The following is a 24,465-nucleotide window of genomic DNA, read 5'->3' as shown; positions in this document are numbered from 1 at the left end:
GCTGAGTGGACAACAGAACCAAGTTGGTGTGGGGGAACCTCTGCTGGAGTGAGTCCATGCTGCTGGTGGAGGATTTTTGCCTGAGTAAATAGTTTATGCAATAATACCTGGGCTAACTCATCCCTCCCTGTGACATAATATATCCTCTTGCTCTCTCCTGATTTTATCTAACCAGACTCGGTGTTTTTAGCATGGCAGTCTGGATCCAGGGAATATTGTAACTCGGTAAACAGGTTTTTTAGGATCACTGAATATTGTGGCTGGTGGGTCACTGCTTGTGTGGCATACTGTACTTACCAAAGAAAATAAAGCTTTAACTAATATCATCTTAATTGTTCTATGTAATAAGGAATACACCAATACCTCTGTTTATATTATTGATGGTAAACAAAGAAATAAATTGTACTGTGTTGGAGGAAAAGTTTAATATATCCAGCTTTTCTGTAGTTTTGTGTAAGAAGTCAATGTTGTTGTTTTTTATAATGGCTGTACCTGTATATATTTAAAATGTTTAGAACTTTCATATGCCCCTCTTTTTTCTCATCTTCTCTCTCTCTCTCTCTCTCTCTCTCTCTCTCTCTCTCTCTCTTGTTTTGAATGAGACTGAAGATACTTGAACACTATAAGATCATATCATGTCATGTCTTAGGTACAGTACACAGTGAGACAATTTGGTGATAACAAATGAAAGGGATATATTTAAGCTGAAGTAATTTATTGAGTATAGTAAATTTATTAGTTGTTATATCATGGAGGTATTGGTGTGTGTGTGTGTGTGTGTGTTGCTTGAAGGTGAGGAATTTAATTGGTTGCACTAATCAGTTGTACATCATTGATATTCTTTGAAATGTTGAGATACGCGGTGTTGTTAATTGCTTTTCTGCATGAAGGGCCAGAGAGCTCTAAGCCACATTCTGTGTATTCTTTGTCAACAACTTAGTCTCAGGAGATATCTTAATCAACAGAAAATGATCTCGTTGAGTCCATACCTGCTGATGAAGTCGGTGACCACACTCCCATGCCGTCTGTCCCTCTCAGTGAGCCGTCCACGCTGCACGAGATCATTCAGCAAGAGAAGCTGGAGTTTGAAGATAAAATGGAGAGAGCTGCCAGGAGGAAGCGCTGGCTTATGGGTAATTTATATATTGTTAACCCTTTGTGTATGGGTTTCCTCTTGAGCTGAATAAAATCGTCTGCTGTTAGCCAAATATGATATAAAAAGTGGTGCTTCCTTACTGAATGGGTCAATACAGGGTACGAGTATAATGCCTTTGCACTCTATATAGATATCTCTTTTTACTCTCTCCTTCAAAACTTTTCTCTCTTAATGGGTGGAGTCAAAAGTAAATATGGACTCACAGATTTCCTTCCTATTTTGTCACTTTCATCTATACTCCTGTAAGAATATGGTCTGCTAGGGTATCCCCCCACCACATGAAGGCCTTGTTACAGGATGTTTGCTGTAAATTGTTGAGTCCTGTAATTGCCAGACATGTGTTCAACTCAACTCTCAGTAATAAAATGTGATATCAGTCCTCCATGATGTATGTAGGAGCTGTTCCTTGTTGAAACTTGGTAGAAAATCAGTTTGATGTACAATATAGTATTCATAATCTGGAAATGTATATGTTTACTTTCAGCCAATCAGCAGCTACTGAGGACACTACTAAGCTACTGTTCCCTGCATGGGTCTAGTGGTGGTGGCCTGGCCTCTGTCAGAATGGAGTTAATATTGCTCCTCCAGGAACTGCAGCAGGAGAATAGCAAGCAACAGCTGCTGTCACCACTGCCCTTCCCCACCACACTACCACTGTTGTCCGCATCCATTGCTTCCAACAAGACAGTTGTGTCGGATCCTGTTCGCCATTTACAGGTATTTATGGCTACAGGTTTACCTTGCCTTCTTCATAACCATGATTTAATGTGCTGGTAAAGAATATCCAGCAGCAGAAATCCTATTAGCTTAGAATTATGCATGTTGTCTCTCTTGTTTGTTACCCAGTGAGGTATCTGTTACCTTTTTGACATGGGTGTGGGTCACCAGGCTGGTTGGCTCTGGCCAGGTACAGTGAAAATGTACGGTTTTCTCACATTTCCTGTTTCCTCATAAGGGATTACACCTGCATCATTCATTGCAGATGTACAATATTTATAACTTTGTGTTTAGGAGAAATATAAATACAAGTTGGGATTTAGATATAAAACACAGGCTCATTAGGTTTGTGTGGTGGAAGTACAGGTTTGATAGAGTTGTTGCCTTTAGCTAGATTTTAACTGAAATGTATTTATAAACTGCACAGCTTACTCTTCTAACTCTTACTAACGTAATTTCTATTTTGAGTTTATTGTTGTAAATTTTGTCTCCCACACAGGCTGGTACACATGACCTCCTACAGTCACTGGTGGAGATAACAGGTGTTGCTCAGTCAGAAGCTCGAATCATGTGCCGGGCAGCTGTGTTGCGCAATTTGGCTGCAGCCTTGTCTGCCTGTATCTACCAGTCCCTCTGTGATTCTGAGACATTTACTATCAAAGCTCAGCACAGGTATTGTTTGAGACATTCATCATCTTTGATTACCCTGTGGGTTGACATTAGGAAGGGTATCCAGTTATAAAACTTTGCTTCAACATGCCTGATGGCAGCTGGTTCACCAGAGCTGTGCTCATCCCCTCATCTCTTCTATATTTTCTGGGCTGGTGCCCTGTGTTTGTGGTGGTGGTGGTGATGGGTGGGGTGGGGGGGGGAGGGGTCCTGTTCTGGTTTTACCCAACAACTGCCATCAGGCAATCACAGCTAACCCAAATAAGCATGGGAAATGATCATAGAACATTAATGATGATGATAGTGGATCATTGTACTATGTAGTTATGTAGGTCGGTGTCTACAAAGCTTGAGTGATTCAGCACAAGATTGACTACATAAGTTTGTTCTCCTCTACAGAGTGGCTGCCCTAGGAGTGGACATACAGCATGTGACAGTCGCTCACCGTGAATCTCACTTAGTTGGCCGTGATCTGAGAACTGGAACCCCACACGAGGATGAACCATTAACTGTATGCACTGTACCTGCCAAATGGCCTGGTAAGAGATAAAAAACACACTACTCTACCACTTTACTTACTCACGTTGTCACACTCATCAGGGATATAGTCCATTACTTCATCCTCTTCAATATTTTACCTCCCAGCCTGTTAGACTCCACCCTCATGTTCATCTTTTATGAAGTATGGCAGGAGACAAATTGACAATGAATACTTGAGACTTACAAGTTGTTATTATTTAACACAGTATATCATAGATCAAACATATGGCACTGTAGTGTGTGACTGTCCATTAACCCCTTGTGTACTTCTGGGCTGAATAAAATCGTCTGGCATTAGCCAAATAAAACATTAAAACTGGGGTCCGGTAGTGAAGGGGTCAAAGGTGAGTTATAGGGCATGAAAATATACACTCCTCTATAGACACCTACAAAAACATTTTCTTAAATGGTATCAGAGTTAAGAACCTGACAAGAGAGACTACAAGCGACCATGAAGAGCTGCTTTCAGGTAATCATGGCTAACTCACACAGGTATGGAAAATGGCCGCATAACATTGATGTCATTTAGTCACTTCATAAATTGTAATTTTATCCAATGATACCAGAGGTGGTTTATGGTATATGAGTTTATAAAATGTTTTGATATTATTGTGTAATTACTGGTATAGTATTATTGTCAGTTACTTCGTGTTAGCATACAGTACAGTAGTGTGTTATTTTCAGGGGTGACTTCTCTCCTGGCTCTGGTGGCTCGAGAACGTGATGAAGACACCCCTAAGCTGAACCTACTCCTTTGCGAAGCTTTTGTTGCTGTGTATCTCAGTCTTCTGGTGCACGGCTTGGCAGCGAGTGATGCTTACGTCATGTACCGTCTTGTTGCCCGGGCAGTAACGGAGAAGGACTGGGCCATGTTGTTTGGTGGAGGTGTTAAGAAGCTGGTCAAAGTTATCACCAATGTTTTGCCAGTAAGTTGGTATAACACACAGATTCAGGATATTAGTTACCAAATACCTACACATGTATTTACTCTCTCTGCTAATATCTGTTTTGTTTATTTATAATGTTACCTTGTTGTGAGTGTTCCTGCTGTGAGAAAGTACTCACAGCATGTAGAGTACAGTACCTAGTTTATGTATATTTTTTCTGCATTAATTCCCTTCACTCAGCGCATCTCATGACCAATCAGCTGTTAGGAAAAGGAGATAGTTAAGGAACATTCTTCTTGTACTACTCTTATGTTAAATATATATATGGGTTAATGTAAGTTTGGATTTGTCACATAACATAAAAGCAATGGTTATATCACAGCATAAATGTAAAAACAATTAAATTTATGTAGAAATACAAGCACGTAATCCCCCTCTCCTCAGACCCAGACCTCAATGGAGAAGGAAGGCATGGGAGGAGCTTCGGTCAGCGGAGAAAGGATTCTGTCTACGATCTCGAGCCTCCAGAAGACCCGCATCAAGTTCAACATGAAGCTCCTCGGTCAACTTGGCTTCCAAGACCCACGTGGCTCCTCCAGCGATGGGGAGGCCAAGCCAGCATATCGAGAACAATTTCTACCTCCAGAAATGTCTATTGTTTCACTCCTTATGAAAAAAGTGAGTTGCGTTTGTTTTTAATTCTCTGAGACAACTTTAGAGAAGAGTGGAGTTCATTAATGGTAGTAAGAGTTGTCCTAAAGTAGACAGAGGAGTGAACAGCCATGTTTAAAAAACGATTGATGGATTTTTTTAAATAATTTTTCTGGGAGCTTCATCGACTAAGGCTGCTGGGTTAAGATTTTTATCATTATACAGAACAGGTGAAATATCCTGTACTGAGCTTGTAATGTGTGTCAGAGGATAATGCATGAATCACTCTCCTGGGTTATGGTAATTCCTTATAAAAAGATTGAGGATGTTACAGTCTTTAGAAAAATCCTTTCATGAGTGAACTGTATATCATCTTTATTAGGATTATGTTATGTATTGAGTTGCCATTTTACAGCCCGTACTGCCGCCAGTGTACGAGAACATTGATTACGACTCCTCCGCCAGCGACGACGAGGAAGTGGATATTGATTACGAAGAGGACGAAGACGTATTCAAGGAGCCCAAGGTTAGTGGCGAAGATCCAGAGTTTCGGTTTATGCGACGGAGATTTTTATTTATTTTTTAATGTGTGAGAAACGTCCAATCTCTCCCAATTTATACCTGGTGATTAATGGATAAATATGTTTTGATTTACGATGGTGAACTGATGCTTGTGGAGATGGTTCTTTTGGGTCTTGTTTGTGATGGTAAAGGACTAATGTGTCAGTAATTACTCTCAGGTCTAGGGGATAATCTTGGCCTTACAACCAAATACTTAAGTTTCATAACAAGAGTTGCCTAAATCGTGGTTCAGTCATAATGTGGGATTTCATAGCCAATCCTACATTTTTTGTATTTCATATTTTTATTTGCAGTTTTGCCTTTGAACAACATATATATATATATATATATATATATATATATATATATATATATATATATATATATATATATATATATATATATATATATATATATATATATATATATATATATATATATATATATATATATATATATATATATATATATATATATATATATATATATATATATATATATATATATATATATATATATATATATATATATATATATATATATATATATATATATATATTTTTTTAATAAAGTATATTTTTGAAGACTTATTCCTTGCTTATATTTGTACAGTCAACTACTAAAGTCCGTTTACCTCTCCCCCCTGAACCACGAACCCCAAGATTCAGACTCATGAATCCGAAGTACATTAATATCAACTCTTCCTTAGGTTCTGGCTGAAAACACAGAGCACAGTGACCCAGACTCGTACTCCTGGTGCCTGCTGAGGCTGGCCACCGTACGAGCAGCCAAGATAGTGGTCGAACGGTTCCTGGAGGTAGCTGGGGTGGAGTTACTTGGTAAGGGGAAAAAAGGTACACACACATCACACTATTGCCACCCTTCTAACATGCATCTGCTGCTCTCTCTCTCTCTCTCTCTTTGACTAAATAGTAGAACAGATTTTTAACATTGCTTTATCTAATTTATTAATTTTTAGTTAAAGGAAAATTTAATTGATTTTTTTGTGCATGATGTACTTGTTGGGTTTAAACTATAAATGATTTGTATATGATTGATGGTGTTTTGTTTTTTGTTGCTCATCACCTTCTGATTACACATAGATTAGTAAGTTGCATGTAATATCTTGGAACCTAATCACACCTTCACGGTTATTTCTTGCGTTTATATCAGGATCCGAGGTAACATGACACTCCTACTTGTGGTAAAGTCGTCTTTGTTCTTCTAAGAAAATGGTGTTTCCTTCTTTATTACTTAAGTTACCCCTCCCCCTACCCTCACTTAAGATATTGCTTTGGTGTATAACTGTGTATGTTGTGAAAGTGTATAACTGTTTGTCTTATGAAAGTGAATAACTGTGGATGTTGTGAAAGTGTATACAGGTACGCCTCGACTTACGACCTACTCGACTTACGACCACCGCATTCGTATAAAATATTTTTCAAATTACGTATTTTCGAGTCCCGCCGTTAATGATCGCGCTGTGTACGGACAAAATTTTTGTTTGTAATTCCCTTTAAAATTGCTGGCATGCATAAAAGTGAGAGTTCTCGTGGTGCTGAGAAGAAAAAGAGACAATCATTTTAGATTTTCTATGTATTATTTTCGCATTTTCGACTTACGACCTGGTCGTCGGTCCCTAACCCCGCCGTAAGTCGAGGACTGACTGTAACTGAATGTTTTGAATGTGTATGACTGTGAATGTTGGTTGTGAAAGTGTATAACTGTGTATTGTAAAAGTGAATTTATCGACAATTCAGTAATTTTTGCCTCTCAGATTTGGTTCTATATTATAAAGTATTGTTGTTTGCATGAGGCTCTTAGTATTGTTTAAGTTTCCCTTCCTGTCCCACCATAAGTGTCATGTCCCTCAGTGTAAATATTTTTAGGTGAAATATGTTCAAAGTTATTAGTCTAATTTTGCTTTGCTTTGGGATGGCAAAACACTAAACTGACAGACATACAGACACACACATGCATATACACACACACACATACATCCACACAACTGTATATACTGTATTGTACATCTTGAATTAATATAGATAATTTGTATACTCATTTGTATAAAGAAATGTATAATAGTGTATGCTCAGTTGTATTAAGAAATGTATAATAATGTATGCTATGTATATGTATTAACAGTTTTAGGAAGTTTGTTAAGCTCAGGATCTGATAAATTAAGTAGAGTAATTCCATATAGCTTCCCAGACTAAACCATTGGGTCGTAGTATCAACTCGGGGCTGTATTTGTCCACCTATATACATCCGCTTTCTTGCAATATTGCACAAATAGTCTAGACTGCACATCCTGCCTGCTGTAGTTGTCATTATATCGAGGAAATTTCATAGGTTTTTGTTCTGATTTGAATGTTATGCTGTGTTCATTAATCATGTTGTCTCAGCTGGCTTTTGGAGGCAGTAATGAGTATTCTGATTCTTTGGTTAATAATTTAATAGCTATGAAGTTTCCTTTATATATTTTGAAATTGGTTTTCATCCATTTTATCAACGATCGATGTAAACATTTGGAAATTGATAACACAGAATAGTAAATTACAGACTTGTATTTATTACTTTGCCAAACCTACTGGTCAACATAGAACTACCAATGCAAAGTCCGCTGCTGCATTCCATTTTGCGAACTCTGGACCAATGGCTCGCTGCGCTGGTGATGCACATCGAGAGCAAGAAGGGCCCACCTCCAGAATATATCCCTGGCTGCTTTGCCGAGACCCAGGTCATGGGTCCGGCCATTCTGAAATACCGAGGACTGCTGGAGACCCACAACACTCCCTTTGTGTGAGTATTTGTCCCTGTATTGATGTTTGTGGTCATTGTAATATATTCTCTTTCTTCTTTATTTTATCTTATATTTTTTTATACTTTAACATTAATTCTTTCTCTTGTAGAGAGAGGGAGAGGTGGAGGAGGTATGGGGAGCAAAGGGCGGTTGGTGGATGGTCAGTTCCTCCCCAGCCATTACATAATTATTCGACATACTTTACTGTACTTAAACTGTAATGTTGGTGGCAGTTCAAAGTTAAATTGGATTATATATACATTGGTAGGTTAGGTTAGATTAGGTAGCAAAATAATCAGTATCACATTACTCCTGATATGAAGGAAATAAGAAATCACTTAAGTGTTTTCATTTCATTCAGGACTTCATGGCAGATTTATCTTTTAGTTTCTTCCTTTGATTGTCTGTGTAAATGTAAGGATAAAAGATGTGATGAAATAAGCAATTAGAGAGCCATTTTCAATCATGCTGTTTGTATATATAGTGAAAACAATTTACATACAGGTACAGATCAATTTATGGATTACTGTATGACTGTATGGCCACCAACTCATACTGATTACCCAACAAAGTAAAAAATACACATGGAAGGCTGGTATCTGTATCATGTATATATTGATATGCAAAGACACATAGACTGATATGCTTGTAAAGTTTATTAAACCAGTATGGGGGCCCCTTCCTGCCGAATATAATCGTCTGGCGTTAGGAAAAGAGAAAATTAAAAGTGGCGTACCCATAGTGAAGGGGTTAGGGATGTAACACCCAACTGTAGTACTCAGAACGATGCCAATAATGAAGTGAAGAAACAAGTCAGTTAAAAGAGTTAGAAATATTAAAATAAAATGTAAAATTAATAAAGCCTCATGTTTAATTCAGGCGTAACAAAAAGGGAGTCAAGTCAGTTGAGCGGCTTTGGAACTACCTCGTAAGGCAGGAGGAGGTTCAGGACGTCTTTGTGAGGTATATCTTTGGCCGCAAGAGACCTGCACCCGATCCCACCCAGCACTCAGATCATGGTAGGTGACGCAGCCTGTCAACCATTACACTAAGGGGTTTATGGTTTTCATTTTACCATATGTCTCGGCTTGTTGCTGAGGTGAGTTACATCTTGGGTGGTTGATCAGGCTTGAGTGTTTTGTAACTGATATCAGTGAGTGGATAGAGTGTAGCAACTTTCTTTTTGTGCTCATATTAAAACGTTCCACTTTTTTTTCCTTTTTTTGGGTACCTTCTAGTGGGTGTCCTGATATATTTTAGATCCGTCACAAGTTGGGGCACGAGATCCTAGGTACGTATACTGCCACTAGACTTAATTAACACATAAATTTAATCACTCCTACTTCAGGTATAAATGGGATCTTAGGACTGATCTTCCATTTACCTCTCAAGGTGACGATGCAATGAGTGACGCGGGTGAGGGCGTCGACGGCTCGGGAACAGGTGAAGGAGGGTCAGAGATGGGCGCAGACAACCATCACGAACCTTCGGAACACGGCGGCCCAACCTCGGAAGCAACAGTTCAGTCTCTAGAACCTGTACGCATCATCCACAAGGAACAAGACTCTATCACTGCTTTCTGTATCAATAAGGTGAGTTATGGGATATTTTTGAAGTGAAAATTTATCTAACTTAATGTTTTTTTCTTGGTTCAGGTTGATTTAGTTTAGATACCTACAAATACAGTATGGTTTATATGCTCACTCACCATTATAAATTGTTACTGGGATTTTCTTTTTCGCAGGAAGAAATATTACCAGTATTGTAATAATAATTTTTTTCTTCCAGGTGAATGCTGGCTTGATGGCTGTTGCAACTGTGCGTGAGGTACAGGAGCTGGATGTTTCACTGCTGTTAGACCATCCTAGTTGGCTTACTAATGAATGTGAATTGGATGTGTTGTCACTGAACAAGTAAGTTGGAGGTGTTGATAGACATACCTAATGTGAGTTGAGAGTTCCCTTTATAACTGTTATGCATTGTGTCCAGTCTTGATGAAGTAAGTAAAGTAGTGTAGGAAATGCATGATGGCTGTCTCTTTGTTGTGGTGGGTCTCTCTTGACCATTGTTTTATAGGGAGATGATCCTTTCTTCCCTGCTGTCACTGTTGGTTTATACAGAAAGGCACTCCAATAACTATCTTTACAGAGTGGTTCGATGAATTTCAAAATGAACACTGCGATTCTTGTTGTCTCAAGTCAAAATCCTTCATCCATTGCATCATATTGTCTAACACAAAATTTTAAAGATACTTTTTTGGGGTTGTGTGTACAGTACAAATGTAAATGGTTACAGAGAGCCGGACAGTGTGCCGTCATCAAACTTCCTGGTCGTACACACACCATTAGACAAAAACGTCCTCGATCCTGGTAAGACAGGTGAGTGTTTTTATCATTATGGTTTTCATCAGGAAAGTTGATAAAAAACTATTCCAGTAAAGACAGACATATAATACTGATACAATTTTTTCCTGACATTTCTCTTGACTCTACTATATACCTCATGTTATTTTCATTGTTATCATTTTAACTTTCATCAAAATTAGATGAATGGAACAAACTCTCCAAACTTTTTGAACCAATTCTATCCAGAAACTTTCACCATAGTTGCTAAAATTTACAACAGTAGATTCTCTCTCTATCTGTTTTCACATTATTTATAACTTATTAAAATAAAGGACCCCACAAATATATGTGAATTGATCTCCCTCTTCAAATTCCACTCCATTCACACTCTTACCATTAAACTGAAGTTACAGATCACATCTTGATCAAAGGTTCCAAGGCTGATGTAGATTCACTTACACGTTCTTGAGTTACTTCGGGGATAGACAGAGAGACAGGACTGAAAACAGCCTCCACCACCCTCCTTAGTCCCCAACAGTCAATGGTTTGTTATTTGTGAGAGTCTCATGATGCCACAGTTAACTACAGGATGTACTCTTGTCACACAGCTGTTGATGGGAACCTGTCATCGTCGTCAAGCATCAACTTCTCGGGCATGGGCGGACCATCAATGGGCCAGACAGGAAGGGGCACCAATGTGGTAAGCTTAATGCAGATTTTGATATGTTATTTGATTTGTTGACAGCTTTAAAGTCTTCACATTCATTGTTTTTACGGGTATCCCTTGAGTTACAGATGAGCTACGTTACTGGAAAGTTGTCCTTAATTTGGAATCCCGTAACTTGAAATTCCGTACCTTTGATTCTGAATATGTGATCCACGGTTCGATTTCGGGGTACTGAGCAGACATAATGATGCTTAGAAGATTTAAATGACATCTTTCAATGCTAATTACGTGCTAACTATCAGTTTCCCGGGTGCTTTTTTGGTGTTGTTGTGTTATTCGGGATGTAATTAACTAGTTCAGTCCCTTATATTCCAATTCTGAGAGAAAAGTATACTCAAAATTCCGTAACTCGAGGGATAGCTGTATTTTGCATTAGGACAAGGAGTGAATGTTTTAACTCAGGAATATCAGAGTTTCTTCCTACAAATATATTACTGTACTATATACCTTTCAGATCCTATTACTAATTTCATCTTGATACACTTAACAGTTCTGAAGAAAGACAAAAGAGGTGCCTTAAAAAAACCTTAACTATTTTAAAGTGCCTTGTTACGTATGTGTGGTTGACGTGTATCTAATATTACTGTGTGAATATGAACCACTTCTTTGACTAATCCCTTGAGCAGTTAACCATAGTAGTAGTATATCATAAAACATTCAGGATTTGTTCTAAGAATTTTTGTGGTTAATAAGAGATAATATATTGAGTGTAATGATTTGATACTTTTCATTGACCTGTAGACCATGGGGTTGTGTGGTGGGGGGGGGGAGCTGTAGAGGTGCGAGAGGATTAATATATTTTCTGTACTGGTATATATTGTTTGTGGTGGTTTACTGTCTTCCATGTGCTCTTCTTAGTGTACATAGTGAAGGATACAGAGGAGGGGATACTCGTGCATTTTATTACACTCCTACAATACCTTTCTTCTTCGAGTCTTATTGCCATGTTTTTAAGTCTCATTTGCGACTATACATCAGCTTCAGGGAAGACAGGTCTTGCCACCAAATTGATCATGACAGAAGCAAGACAAGATGATATGAACTTTCTTTTAAATATTCAGCATTATTGTTTTCCTTTCATCAGCTCAGGTTACTTTACTGAAAACTTTTAAATATATCTACCTTTTTTTATGCAATTCTGAAACAATTTATCATTAAGTAGGTAGAATTGGTCAGGGTTATTTAAGAAAATCGGAGGCATTTTCTCTACTTTGTCCTTGAATAGTTTTTATATGTAGTAGAAGCTGCTGTGGGTGTTGTGTCATCGTCCTTCAGGTGTTTCCCTCCTTTAGTAGTTGGTGATACCTTAGTCATTGTGTCCCTCAGGCTGATCTAGAGTAAGAATGTCTCTGTATAGGCAGGCGGGTCATCTTTGACTACCTCAGGGAGTAACGCCCCTTCCTTGCCAGCTAAGAGGGAACTGGGAGTCTTACACATAATGACCAGTTCTCACTATGTGTAAGCGGGTCGGTGGTAGAATTGATATCCGGTAATAAAACTTTCCTTGTATGATGGTAAACGGCCACAAAACTTACTTTATCTGAAGTGAACCCAAATTCAGATGCCGTCATAGCCCACCATTGTTTAATCCCAGGGTAGGCTGAGTTGGTTCCTGCCTGCTGGGAGAGTCTGGTTAAGTGGCAGGGGAGACATATCTTGATCTATGTACTGTCAGCCTACCAGGGTGAGATGTTGTATGATAGATTTAATGTGTGTATAGATGATAGCTTTAACCTGTGTATACTGTAAATGATAGCTTCATCCAGTGTGTAAATGACAGCTTCAACCTGTGTGTAAATCTTAGCTTCAACTTACGTAGATAACTTTAATTTACATAGAATGTTTTCTTCACCTGACATACATACACATGATAACTTCAGCTCATGTATACAGTAATGGGTGACTTCAGGTTAAATATGAATGAATAATCTTTGTTACTAATATTAGACCAACTCCACTAATAAGCTGGCCGCCATCTTGGCTGTGTTATCAATTTGAATGATTTATTATGCAAACATTTGCCTCCAACGTGAGTGTATGACTAAAATAGAGGGATCACTTGAAGTTTAGGCACCCCAGTTTAATTCACCTCTGATGATTAAACATCCTAATGCTACCCGGGGAAGGGGTTAGGTTAGGTTAGGTTATTTTTTTTTATCATTTATCATTTCACCAGTTATCAGCTTGCTAGCCATTTGGGTTGTTGGTCTATCCAGCGTTAGTACAGGAGGAAACTGGAGACTGGGAAACCTGTGGTGTTTGGTAGTGAAGGTCGCACTTGATAACACCCTTCTCACGTGTGTCTGGGCCGAGCAGGACACAAACCCTTGAGAGATACATGTGTTTCCACCATACAGTACCACCAACACCCCTGTCATGTTAGTTTAGGTTAGGTTATGTTGAGTTAGGTTTGGTTAAGTTAGATTAGGTTATGTTAAGTTAGATTTTGTTTGGTTTGGTTAGGTTAGTATTAGGGTGTTTATTCATCATGTGAACTTAGCTGCAGTGCTTAATCTAAACATGATCCCAAAATAGGTTATTAAAAATATGGTAACTTTATTACTCTTCAGTTCTTTTTGTATGTGTGTGCCTGCATCCCACCAGCTTCTTATAAATGTACAATATTTACTTATTGTTGTTTTGTATCACGTGTTTGAAGCTTTTTGTCACACACAGCTGCTGTTTCCTTACTTGAGACTCACAAGCTTTAAGTTAAGACTCCTGCGTTGGCTCGTGGCTTGGCATTTGACGTTATCTTTTGTGTTTTTATTCCGTGTGTATCCCAGAGAAGTGGACATAGAAATGGCAGGTGTGGGTTGGTGTGTGTGTGTGTGTGTGTGTGTGTGTATATTTTTGTGGGGCAGGGTGGATGTGAATGGGTATGTGAGGGGTCTTTGTGTGTGTGTGTGCATATATATAGTAGATTGATAACAAAATTATCTCACATGAGTTTGATAATCAACGCTCTCAGTCACTATTTCCTGTATATTTCTCTCATTGCCAATCTACCATAACTGTCTAGTACCTTCAGTGTTGATGTGGGAGTTACTACAAGAAGTTCAGTCAGCCAGCAAACGTGTGAATGATATACTGGGGTACCAAGACCACTTCCTTAATTGATTACTCAGGGTTTGATTAAAGAGGTATTTATCATATGCTGTAATATAGTGAGAGTTATTTATGCTTTTTATTTTAAGTTTTTAGAGGATTTAACTTTGTCATTTACTCTGTCTTTGTATTAGGCTGTGAGAAAAATATTATGATAGCTGAACAGGAGCCATTGAGACTAGGTTTTGTTCTGCACAAAAATGACTCCTAACTGTGATTATGTCCAAGAAATCTCAAGCAATAACGTAGGCATCATACACTTCCTAAACAATACTGAATCGTTCACTGGCTAAGTAGATATATTCGGTAAATCTCAAACCTTCTTCTTACCTAAAAGTATATAACTTCCATTTCAAAACGTAATACAATAATAATAATAATAATAATAATACAGTAATAATACGGTACTTCAGTAATATAGGTACTAAGCATATAAAGTACAAACATGAATAATAATAATAAAATATGTTTGCTTTAAAGAAAATATATTGAATCTGTGACAATGATTAGGTGGTTTTGCTGATGGTAGTGGTGGTGGTGATAGTGAGAGGTTGTGATGGTGGTGAAGGTGAGGTGATACTAGTGGGGACTCATCCTCAGTTTCTTTTAAGGTTGGCAGCTTTATATTCTTTAGTCAAATCATGTCTTCACTCGTCAAATCGTCTGTAAAGGAACCGAGTAATCCTACCACGTCGTCCGTGTGTACATCTGTATCGTAATGTCACTTCAGTCAGGCATTTGCTACTCTGTCACACTGATCATATAAATATTTCAGTTTAAGTTTGAGTTAAATAGTTTTTTGTGGGCGAGCTTGGGAATGTAACCACTGTTTGTGTCAATGGGAAATGGTGTTATGGGTGATGAATTACCGACCAAATTTGGAACCCAACCCATTCATTACCCGGGGACAGTACTGTACCTGTATTTGTTAATATTACATGTACGTATACTGTGTTATTTACTCTTATTTTGTGGACTAATGTTGTATTGGTTGGATGTTGTTTGTACTGTAGTTCTGTCTCCAGGAACACATCTTCAGTGATTTAATATTATAGATCCAAGATATGATAATGCAACTTAAGAAGGCTGTTGGCTGACACATTCCCGTCATAACTCAGAGTTTTCCTCTATTTAGTATTTCCTGCAGGTGTTAGTTAGTTTAATGGTTCCTGGGACTTTGCTGTGGTGTGTACCACAAGTTATGCTTTTTTTTGTAAAATTTTTGGTTGAAGTTGTCTACAACTGAGAGTTGAAGCTTATGGGTGAGCTGAGTGACAGGCTGGTGTGACACTAAGACTCATAGTCTTGTACTGTGCTGTAGATGGTGACTGTTGTGTGTAAAGAGCTCTTTTCAGAGACCTCATTATACTGTACTAGGAGGGTGGTTCTAACTGATTGATCATTTCTAGTTGGCATTTTTTAGGATGTCTTCAGGTTCATAGACTTGCTGTTGTTGTTTGGGGGTAATATGTGAGCTGTCTAGTCTGGCTCAATAGTAAAATGGGGACACCATTGTGTTATGTCATGTTTTAGTTTGATAAAGTACAGTATGTATGTGGTTAACAGAAATGAAATACTGATACACATTTAGAATGAGAAAAATATTGAGAGTTCTTCTTTGTCAATCAATAAGTGTGAGTCAGTAACAACTGACATTCATGAACAAGACTGACACAACTCGGACAGATTAATTGCTGAATCTCTCTCTTGTTTTTTTGTTAATAAACCAATACCCATTTTACATTGTGCCAGTTGCTCATAAAATCACATTTTATATTAATTCCTTAGTTGTTAGTTCTCCTGACAATGTTTAGTAACAACAGTGAGTCCATTATTATTTGGCAGGGGAGATGTTTATACCTGTATACTGCCATAAGGCCGTGCTAATGAGATACTCTACCTCCTTTTCCCACACATTCCTCTTACTGAACATATTTTAACATGACATAGACATTATTGACGTCAGAAGTCTGATCATTTAATCATCAGAGACTGTTAGTATTATGTGCTGATGTGTGTTATCAACGTAGACTGTTAGTATTGTTATGTACTGAGCTGTGTTGTTTCATTACTGCGGCTCAGTTGAAGGAGTTCAAAGGGGTAAATTTCCCCGGCTCAAACAACCCTCGTTTCTGTCGCTTCGTATGGGAACGCAGTCGCCATTGCCTGAAGCCGGTGAGGAAAGCTATTTTGTCTCTCACAACAGACACTTCTCCTTATGGTTGTGTTGTGTATCTGTTTTATGGTTTAGTAAATATTACAGAAGATGTCAGTACAGTACTTATTTAGACCTTAAACACATAGCATAATATTTCTGATACTACACTGTTCACATTACTCTAGTACTCAGAGGAAAAATAAGCTGGAATACTGTACATCTCCTGTTAAATAGCTGTTGTGTGTTATTTGTTGTGTAATGTGTTGTACAGTACTGCAGTTTAATACAGTACTTGTCTCTTGTGTTTATAAATACTACTGTATGTTGATGAATACTCTGTTTTGTCTTCTTATTTTTATTTCATTTGTATCAGAATCTAAAATGCACATTAAATAGAATGAAGTTAATAATTTTCTCAGCATCCTTCACTAATCTTTTGCTATTTATTATGCTCATTTTTTTTTTTTTTTTTTTAGAAAATCGATAATTACAGTTACACCCCGACCTCCGTGAACTGTGCACAAGCTTGTGGGATATTTGCATTGGTGAATTGGGAACTGCAGGAACAAGATCACAGTCTCTGATAATTTGTATATAGGCTCAGGTCCCAGGTCTGAAAACTCTTGTGAAAATTGAAGCTGATAGTCATATTTTGTCTCTTTTTTTTTACAATCTGCTAAACCTAAGAAGGGAAGTTACAGTAAAAGAATCATTCATTCTATAATCTTGACAATGCAGTATCTAGTTATGGACGCCTAAAGTCATGATTACATTTGAGTCAATACTACACGAAATACCCCCATGTATATTCATCATTCCTTGGAGTTCTGGAAAGTAACCCAAATTCTCTTATATAAGTTTGTGGGTGTGGAGTATAGTGCATCATATACAGTACAGTACAGAGCTTCTTATTAACTTACTAACTAACTAATAATACCTGGTTTTAATGTTTATAATAAGAGCAAACTCCCTGAAGAACGGCACCGTCTCCTTGTCATCTTGTCATCTTCAGAAATACGTATCGGCCAATAATGTGAATTGGCGAAATCTAACTGAAATTCAGTATCGATTATTAATTTTTCATCGCATAAGTAATGAAAATTTAAACGTTCACCATTGTTGTAGTTGAAGGAGGTGAGGTGTACGATAATATAGCTGGAAATATTTTACTGTGAGTTAATATACACTACAGTACACCTTAAATCTCTCTTGCTATGGCTTACTATACACCATAATACAGTATATATTAAGTTGCTCTTCTAATATTAACTTTGTGGTATTTTAGCTTTTTCTACATAAAATAATACACAGATGTCAGAGAAAGTCGCATATAAAGCCTCGTAGTACAGTAAAACCTCCCTCAGGTCGCTTGGTGTTGAGGGTATGGCAGTTTTGTGGACACGCTAGTCCACATAACAACAACACTAATTCTGTATTTTACTCTTAAGTCACAAACCAAATAAAAATACAGCTATTCATATATAAATTTTACCTTAGTGATCTTACAACTTAGAGAGGTTTTACTGTGTATACTTTTAACTGTTCTGATGCTATGTTTGTTTTTATATAAATTGTTCAGAAAATTAACGGTTGTTCTTTTGCATCCAGTACACAACACAGCTGCAGAGGTAGTGAATGATTTTATTTGTATTGTATATTTTACGTATGATTATGTAATTTTTTCATCCATCTCACATGTAACTGCAGTCACTAGTATTTCAGTTATGATACAGTTTTACAGCAGCTTGAAGTAAGAATAATGTAGTGTAAATATAGCTTTTACATGTAGTGTATTCTGTTGCACAAGCACGTATATGCAAATAGTACAGTAAATACAAGCTCAAAAGTTCACTACTGTACTTCCTGTGGTATTATTTCCATACTCTATTTATTGCACCAGCACGCACATGCAAGTAGTTGCAAGCTTAAAATATCACAATGTACTTCCTTTACAAGCTCAAAATTTCAATAGGGTCTTCCTCTGATATTATTTTAACTATTGCCAACTCATCAGACAACCAATTCTTTCTGTCTGTCTGTATATCTTGGTTAGATTTCGTCCCTGTGTGATTACAAGTGCAGGGTGCAGGTCTTATAGGATCATCATGCCTCTTGTTCATATTCTCCAGTTGCTGAGTCATCGTGTGGAAGGAACGCGTCGCATGACATCTCATCCTGTCCTGCCGCTGTGTAAGTTACTAGGGTTTGTTTTACTGTAAATTGTACAGTACCTTTTATTCAGTGTACAGTGAGAAGTTGTTTCTGAGAGACATTTGGGAAGAGACAAAGAAAGAAATGTGAAAGAGAGAAAGAATTGAAGGGTCCAAATTTGCTGAGCACATCTGTACATCTAGGTCTTTATGTTGAAAAATAGCCGAGTAGTTTAACATCAGCAATATTATCTGAATTAATATGAAGTCCAAACTAAAGGGGATCAAGTGTATAGTATTTGAGTCATTATATATTAACCTTCCCTCAGTTGAATGTAATTAATTGTGTTTCACAGAACAGCATAAATAAAAAAATATCTTTCAACCTTTTCAGCTTTTTCTTTATTCATACTGTAATGTTATTTGTTATATTCCAGATCTGTTGGGTTGTCAGGACGGATCTGTGGTCGTGCGTGAGTGGCACCACAGTGCAGTGGTTGCTCGACCTCGACCCGGCGGCACATTTGCCAAGGTGGCCCGAGTACAGTTCAACCAGCAAGGTAACAAGTTTGGTGTCATTGACGGCGACGGAAACTTGTCCCTCTACCAGCTGGGTCTGGCATCACAGGTCAACAAACCATTTTATGTAAGTAATACCTTATTTACTCTGCTTTTGTTCTTTTGAATTGATTTGTTTAATAAAGCTGTTACAGCATTTTTTCTCTTTAGATTAAATTAGGAGAGGACAGGACAAGTTAGGTTAGATTAGGTTAGGTTTTGCTTCTTTGAGCTGAGTTGTTTTAGTAAAGCACTGTTAAGCCCATGACTGATGTAGCAGATATAAACCAGTTATCCTTACATTATAAACTTCATCATCATTAACACACTATCCAGCAGCAGTTGAACAGTTCTAAATGCCAGCTAATTAATTGTTTTTCTTGGTTGTTAACACCAGAACCACCAGTGCCACAACAAACATGGAAGTGACTTCGTATTTGTGGGGTCATCGAGCCTCCTGGCCACAGCGGGACAGTCTTCCGAACACCGCAACGTAGCGCTGTGGGACACGTTGTTGCCACAGAGGAAGGCTAATGTTGTATGTAAGTGCTGAAGCGTTCATTTTCACTTCTCTATGACCACTTTGTCCTACTGCATGTATTTACTGACATCCTATTGTATAACAGAATTTTCTTGTTAAATGGAAAGCCTTCAAGGCAATCTCGTGTAATGATTTAACAAACTTTTGTTTTTTAAGTTTTGACATTTATAATTCATTTTAGACAGTTATTTTTTATAAAAGCTTGGACTTGAAACAGGAATAAGTAGAACATCATCTCTGTAGTAATTGAGTAACTGTTTCATTTTTCATCAAAGCTTGGACCTGTCATGAGAGTGGGGCGTCGTCACTGCTGTACGCTCCTCAGCACCAGGTGATCCTGTCAGCTGGCAAGAAGGGAACTGTGTGTATCTTTGATGTCAGACAGCGCACCTTGAGACATAAATTCCAGGTATGACTTACAGTCTTAGCGCATGATGATACATAAAATACAAGAGATATTTCATAAAACTTAATTAGTTCTTATTAAGGATTGAACTTATAGATTTGCCATGTATGTTTATTTATTATATAATTTTTATCTATAACACCATTTACCACTATCAAGTAGATTACTATCCATTCATGTACTCATATTTAAACACACGTCTACGGAGATGGAAGTATTTGGTTATATTCATTTGTCAAGTGATGTTATGACAACCCTTAATTTCTAGGCCCACGATGCAGCCATAAAGTGTATGGCTTTAGACCAGAGTGAGGAGTTCTTCTGTACAGGTTCTGCTGATGGGGACATTAAGGTAACTTGAATAGGTTTCACATTGGCAGTAATTATAATGCTTATACCTAAACAGTGTTAGTGAAGTATTGCCACAAGTGTAATGTTACTTCCCTGTTTCTTCTTGCACCACCCTACCATTATTTCTCTTATTTATTTTAGGCTTCTGTACCCCAGATAAAGTAGGAAAGCTGTACAGATGGATAAATAGATGGTTATCACATTGCTGTAGGTTATACAGCTGTATGTGAATGGTATTATTTTCTCTCATAGGTCTGGGGTTTGACCATCCACAACCTGATATACAACCTGCCTGGAGAACATTCTCGTTCTTCTCTCTTCAAGAACTTGAGTCAAGGTGTCACCCAGCTGCAACTTGATACAAGCAACAGACTTTTCTCTTGTGGTGCTGACGGGTCCATCAAGTTGAGACAGTTGCCAGATAGAGACCTCAATGTTAGCCATTTGTAACTGACTGAAATACAAGATGGGGTATACAGTACCAGCTCTTTGTTAAATAAGAAAGGTGACTTATTGACCATTTCAAGATATAAACCTATGGGTCAGTAAGTATATTTTGCTTGATACATGACACATTAAGCATTTCATTATTTCTTTTTGTAGATAATCTGGTTCTAAGAACACCATCTTGAGAAAAACACCAAGACGTGTAAATCATTGAGAGTCATCCTGGTTTATACTCTGATATTCTTGATGTGTTAGTGGAATATAGGTTATTTGCCTCACACCATTAGTCACGTGATTCTCAGCTTCATCGATACTTATTAGTTTTACCATAAAAACACACATTTTATTCAAATTAAGTTATAATGACCATAAAACATTACCTTCTGTATCTTTGTAATCTTTCAAACAGTATTATTTTGTCTTGCTTTAATCATATATGGTAAAGGGCAAATGTTGTTCCTCACTTGCAGTCATCTAGAAGCAGTGCTTAAAGTGCTAAAAAATCTGAACCAACACAGTAAGTCAGTGCACTCGACTACATGTGTGTCTTCACATACAAAAGTTTGCAAAATGATTGTCTTTGTTTGAACAGGAAGGATGCCACCTATCTCAGTAGGGTCATTTGGCTGAACCACCACTGCATTACCGAGCATTCCTAGTATCTGCATCTTTCTCTATCATAGGTTGTATGTATTCATGCTAAAGCTTCTTGAACCTTTGTTGTTGTTGTTGGAATTTATTTAATTTACCTGTGTCATCTTATTCACATGGGAAGCTGCCCTCTGAGGGGATAGGGATGGTCCTGACAGAAATGCCTCCATATTACTATTTTACATCAGTCTCTTATACAGTTAAAAGAACAAGTACTCATGTCAACATTATATACAGTATCCCTGTTTGTGTGTGTGTATTAGACAACAAAGAACCAAAAATTATGTAAAGGAGGGAACTATAGTACCTTCTTATATGTACATCATCCATTCACTACATCATTTCTACCAGGTTTTATGAAGTTCTGTTGAAAACTGTTAGATGAGTCGACTGTAGAAGCCTTTCATTACCGGCAGAGAACATTTGATGGCAGATAGTCATTTCAGCTTCTTCTCTGGTAGAGGGTGAGTATATGGTACAGTATTTCCAGTGGGACTACGAGACAGGCAAATTTCTACCTTATTTTGACATAATGGGTAATGACTTGTGAAAGTAAAGGTCGCTTGGACCTTTCACTGTCAAAATAATCATTGTAACTAAAATACCAGATCTCATTTACTTGTACAGGATCATTGTTGCTATATAATGGAAGAATATTTTCCTGGTGTAAACTTTCAGCGGCTCGAGTTTGGTCTTATAAAATTAATGTCAAAACAGTTACAAGTCTAGTTTATCCAGATTTAGTTGAACATGTTTGGCTTACAAGTTCCAGGTATTCTTTCTCATATTATATAACAAGATATACAGTATATACCTGGTACAGTACATGCAGTATACCTTGTAAGTAATGACCCCTTTTAATTAATATATTTTATAATTTTTCCTTCATCACTGACACATTAATTACACTGGTTGTCTATTTCAAGTTTACCCAGTACTGTAGTCAATATATCTCAAATCTATTTCAATGGCTGAACAATAATTCAGATCTGCTTCTTTCATTCTGCATCATTGTGGGTAAAGTCTTCCTGTAGAAAAAAACAAACAAAATTATGTTGTCAGGGTAGATGATGATGTGAGTCCAGCTGTTAAATGCGTTAGATGAGCCACACACACACACACACACACACACACACACACACACACACACACACACACACACACAACTATTCCAGGTAAACTGACTGCTGTACTGTACTTTCATTCTACCCAGGCAAAAGTCATTTTAGATCCAGCAATTTTTTTTTTTGCCAAGTATAATTATTATACTCATTGAAAGCCACCAGTTGTATAAATATCCTTCATATATAATTACACAGGGCCATTTTATTTATTTTTTTTAATTCAAGAACTCTTAATAATCACTGCAGTGTGTTTTAGGACGTGCAATAAACAGGAACCCCAAAACTAGTAAGACTAAAGTAAGAAAAATGTCCCCTTGTAATTATATATGTGGTATACTACACACTAAGAACTAATGAAGGAACTATTTTAGATCGTTGATGTAACCTGTGCGTCTGATTATATACACTTTCTGTTTTAAATTAATGTATTAGCGACTACTATAATTACAAGATAACTTTATGCAATGTAAATATCTTACAGAAAAGAGACAAATGTAATTGTTGGTTCTTTTTTTAATATAATATCTATAATAGTGCGGTAATATAATATTGTAGCGTATAATAGTGTATACATTGGCCATAACATAAGCAGTACTGTATGTAATAGCATAGGCTAGTCTTGGGTTAACTAATGTTGTGACTACCTGTGTCTCTGATCCTTGGATCCTAACCCTATCATAACCTGTGCATCAATCTGTTTTTGTTACTCTACTGTATTATTATTTTTTGTTGGGAAGATGAAGGGTACATAAACTACAGGTGAGGTGGGGGGGGGGATACAGGTACTGTTAAAGGAGAGAGGGATGAAGACAAAAGGGAGAGATATTCAAACATACTTTTATCATAGTCTCAGTTTACATCCACAGTATAGATGGTGAACACTTTCTTAACATTCATATGATCAAAGTTAACCAGAGGAATGGTTTAAGTAAGAATATTTAAGGGGTTATAGAATCCAGATCCAGGAATGAGTTTTGCCCAGAAATGTTTTAATCTTACTAATACTACTACTACTACTTCTTCTTCTGTACTACTATACACTACTACTGCTGCTGCTACTACTACATGTGAACTCTTTTTAAGATTTAGGAAATTAAATGCCTGATCATTTTGTAGTTAATATTTCTTGGGCAGAATTTGCTGTGTATCAATATGTGATGAGTTGTTCTGTAAATAGATACATGTTATATAAATATATAAATATATAGAGGTAGTTAATTTTTTCTAATAGGTGAAATATATTATAAAATACTCACATTCCAGAATTACACTTGTGTTTACATGGTATGAAACACTGTCTGTTGACGGCTGGTGTGAAACACTGTCTGTTGACGGCTGGTGTGAAACACTGTCTGTTGACGGCTGGTGTGAAGCACCCTCTTTTGACGGCCTCATTGGCAAAATACAAAGCCCTGAATTATTTAATGAAGAACAAAATGGTAAAAGCAACCATTAAGGCACAATGAATCATAGTCTGGGGTCATAATTTACATCACAATAGACTTAAGGTGGAAATTTTTGTAGGGTCAAGAGGCATGAGGCCACTGCTTATCACCACCATCAACAGACCTGTGCTGCTGTCACAAGTATATGTATAAATGTTATTTGTAAATGAATTATAATATTGTGTGACATGTGTTGGTCTTGTGTAAAGTTGAATAAATATATAGGAAACCAAAGTTTTTATGCCATATACTGTAGTGTTATGTATTAACATTAATATCCAGAAGTAACCTAATGACCTTACTACTGTAGTTTGTATTAACAATAACCTTTTCACTATGGCTGGTAGATTCAGGGCTTCTGCCTTCAAATTTCACACTTGACAATGATGTTCTACTAAATACAGTGTAGACTACTAATATTTGTCTTCACTGCTTCATAAAAATATCATTGATTGAGGAATTAATTTTTC

The 24,465-nt window shown here is 37.2% G+C and overlaps 1 protein-coding gene across 1 annotated transcript in view; it reads left to right on the top strand.

Annotated features, from left to right (window-relative positions):
• LOC121874330 (dmX-like protein 2) overlaps positions 1-24,229 on the top strand; it is a 50,852-nt gene extending 26,623 nt beyond the window's left edge. Inside the window, exons 41-61 of the mRNA XM_042378453.1 lie at positions 966-1,133; positions 1,641-1,873; positions 2,373-2,545; positions 2,942-3,081; positions 3,767-4,008; positions 4,414-4,647; positions 5,036-5,146; positions 5,891-6,020; positions 7,785-7,983; positions 8,864-9,003; positions 9,377-9,576; positions 9,773-9,897; positions 10,280-10,362; positions 10,938-11,029; positions 16,247-16,339; positions 18,452-18,512; positions 18,910-19,118; positions 19,428-19,572; positions 19,847-19,980; positions 20,246-20,329; positions 20,581-24,229. Coding sequence (XP_042234387.1) covers positions 966-1,133; positions 1,641-1,873; positions 2,373-2,545; positions 2,942-3,081; positions 3,767-4,008; positions 4,414-4,647; positions 5,036-5,146; positions 5,891-6,020; positions 7,785-7,983; positions 8,864-9,003; positions 9,377-9,576; positions 9,773-9,897; positions 10,280-10,362; positions 10,938-11,029; positions 16,247-16,339; positions 18,452-18,512; positions 18,910-19,118; positions 19,428-19,572; positions 19,847-19,980; positions 20,246-20,329; positions 20,581-20,778 — 3,194 coding nt within the window. The 3' untranslated portion in view covers positions 20,779-24,229. The remainder of the gene's footprint in view (positions 1-965; positions 1,134-1,640; positions 1,874-2,372; positions 2,546-2,941; positions 3,082-3,766; positions 4,009-4,413; positions 4,648-5,035; positions 5,147-5,890; positions 6,021-7,784; positions 7,984-8,863; positions 9,004-9,376; positions 9,577-9,772; positions 9,898-10,279; positions 10,363-10,937; positions 11,030-16,246; positions 16,340-18,451; positions 18,513-18,909; positions 19,119-19,427; positions 19,573-19,846; positions 19,981-20,245; positions 20,330-20,580) is intronic.
• The last annotated feature ends 236 nt before the right edge of the window (positions 24,230-24,465 follow it).

The sequence above is a fragment of the Homarus americanus genome, unplaced genomic scaffold, assembly GCF_018991925.1.
Source record: "Homarus americanus isolate GMGI-L3 unplaced genomic scaffold, GMGI_Hamer_2.0 scaffold55640, whole genome shotgun sequence".
In the NCBI taxonomy this organism is placed as follows: domain Eukaryota; kingdom Metazoa; phylum Arthropoda; class Malacostraca; order Decapoda; family Nephropidae; genus Homarus; species Homarus americanus.
This window is presented reverse-complemented; position numbering and strand designations above follow the sequence as displayed.